Consider the following 1,367-nt stretch of genomic DNA (forward strand, 5'->3'; position numbering starts at 1 on the left):
CTCACCCTCTGCCATGGGGTAGGCTGCGTAGAAGTCGCGCCGCCTCTTCATCTCATCTGCGGGAGAGGGAGGAGGAAGGACCAGTTTCACTGGTGGGTGGGAGAGAGACAAAACAACCCCAAACCCACACTGTCCACGGCTCTACCTTTGAAGAGCCCTGGGACCAGTTTGTACACGATGTCCTGGAGGGTTTTGTCCGACCTGGGGGAAAAAAGAAACAGGAAAAGAGGGAAAAATCAGCTGGGTTAGGGAGCAGCTCGCTTCCCGGGGCTGCCCTGCACCACGGGCTCCCGGCCGTGGGAGAGAGACAAAACAACCCCAAACCCACACTGTCCACGGCTCTACCTTTGAAGAGCCCTGGGACCAGTTTGTACACGATGTCCTGGAGGGTTTTGTCCGACCTGGGGGAAAAAAGAAACAGGAAAAGAGGGAAAAATCAGCTGGGTTAGGGAGCAGCTCGCTTCCCGGGGCTGCCCTGCACCACGGGCTCCCGGCCACCCCCATCTCCCTCCCGGGAAACGCCCAGCACAAGGTCCAACTCCCCGTCCTGCGGCGATGCCGCAACCCTGTCGCGCAGGCAAACCCGTCCACCCTCGCGCTCACCGCCAAGGGTTAACTCTGGAAGAAGAAAGAAAACCATTTCAAAAATCCTTGTGATTGCTGGGGATGATGACAGCAGGATTTTGGGGCCAGGATCTGTTTCAGTAGCCAAAACGATTACGCACTGAGAACTTAAAAAAAAAAAAAATAATCAGCCAATGTTTCTGCAAGTTGTAATTTGCATCTGATTTTATTTTTGGACTCGGCGGCAGTTCAGGGCTCGGGCTTTGACTCCCCTCTGCCGTAAGGATGGCGGGACAGTGTCTGCTGGCAGGCTGCTATACAGGAAAGCAAAGTGGGCTTCCCTAAAATGGGAACATCTTGAGGCAGGATCTTCTAAAGCACTCCAGGAACTGCGGGAGCTCAAGTCCCATCCTCAGCACAGAGCCGGGAACGGGATTTTGCCGGAGGGCTTGGCCTCGGACCCTGCAGGCAGGGCATCTGGCACGATTCAAAAGCAGCAGCTCAGCTGAACAAAAAAAAAAATTAAAAAAAATCTCAAAAACAAAGCAAGAGCAGTGGGACCGGTGAAAAGTAAATTATATCTGCAATTATTTCTGTTCTATAATAAGACCTTTATTTTCAAGAAAAACAAATGACCGTACCCTATATTATTTTTAGCCCAGCCGTGTCTTTCCATCCCTAATTCCTCGGTGATGTCACTCTGGTTCACGAGGCCCCGCTGTGATTTTATTTATAATACATACCCAGAGAATTTGCTTTATAATTTACAGCAAGCTAATGAAAAAGCAACTTCAGCCGCTTGA

The 1,367-nt window shown here is 51.1% G+C and overlaps 1 protein-coding gene across 1 annotated transcript in view; it reads right to left on the minus strand.

Annotated features, from left to right (window-relative positions):
- Positions 1–401, minus strand: part of LOC104465918 (polycomb group RING finger protein 2-like) — a gene marked incomplete at both ends in the record, with an annotated part of 1,894 nt that extends 1,493 nt beyond the window's left edge. Inside the window, 2 exons of the mRNA XM_010079158.1 lie at positions 6–56; positions 346–401. Coding sequence (XP_010077460.1) covers positions 6–56; positions 346–401 — 107 coding nt within the window. The remainder of the gene's footprint in view (positions 1–5; positions 57–345) is intronic.
- Between the last annotated feature and the right edge of the window lie 966 nt (positions 402–1,367).

The sequence above is a fragment of the Pterocles gutturalis genome, unplaced genomic scaffold (assembly GCF_000699245.1).
Source record: "Pterocles gutturalis isolate BGI_N339 unplaced genomic scaffold, ASM69924v1 scaffold39003, whole genome shotgun sequence".
NCBI classification, from domain to species: Eukaryota; Metazoa; Chordata; class Aves; order Pterocliformes; family Pteroclidae; genus Pterocles; species Pterocles gutturalis.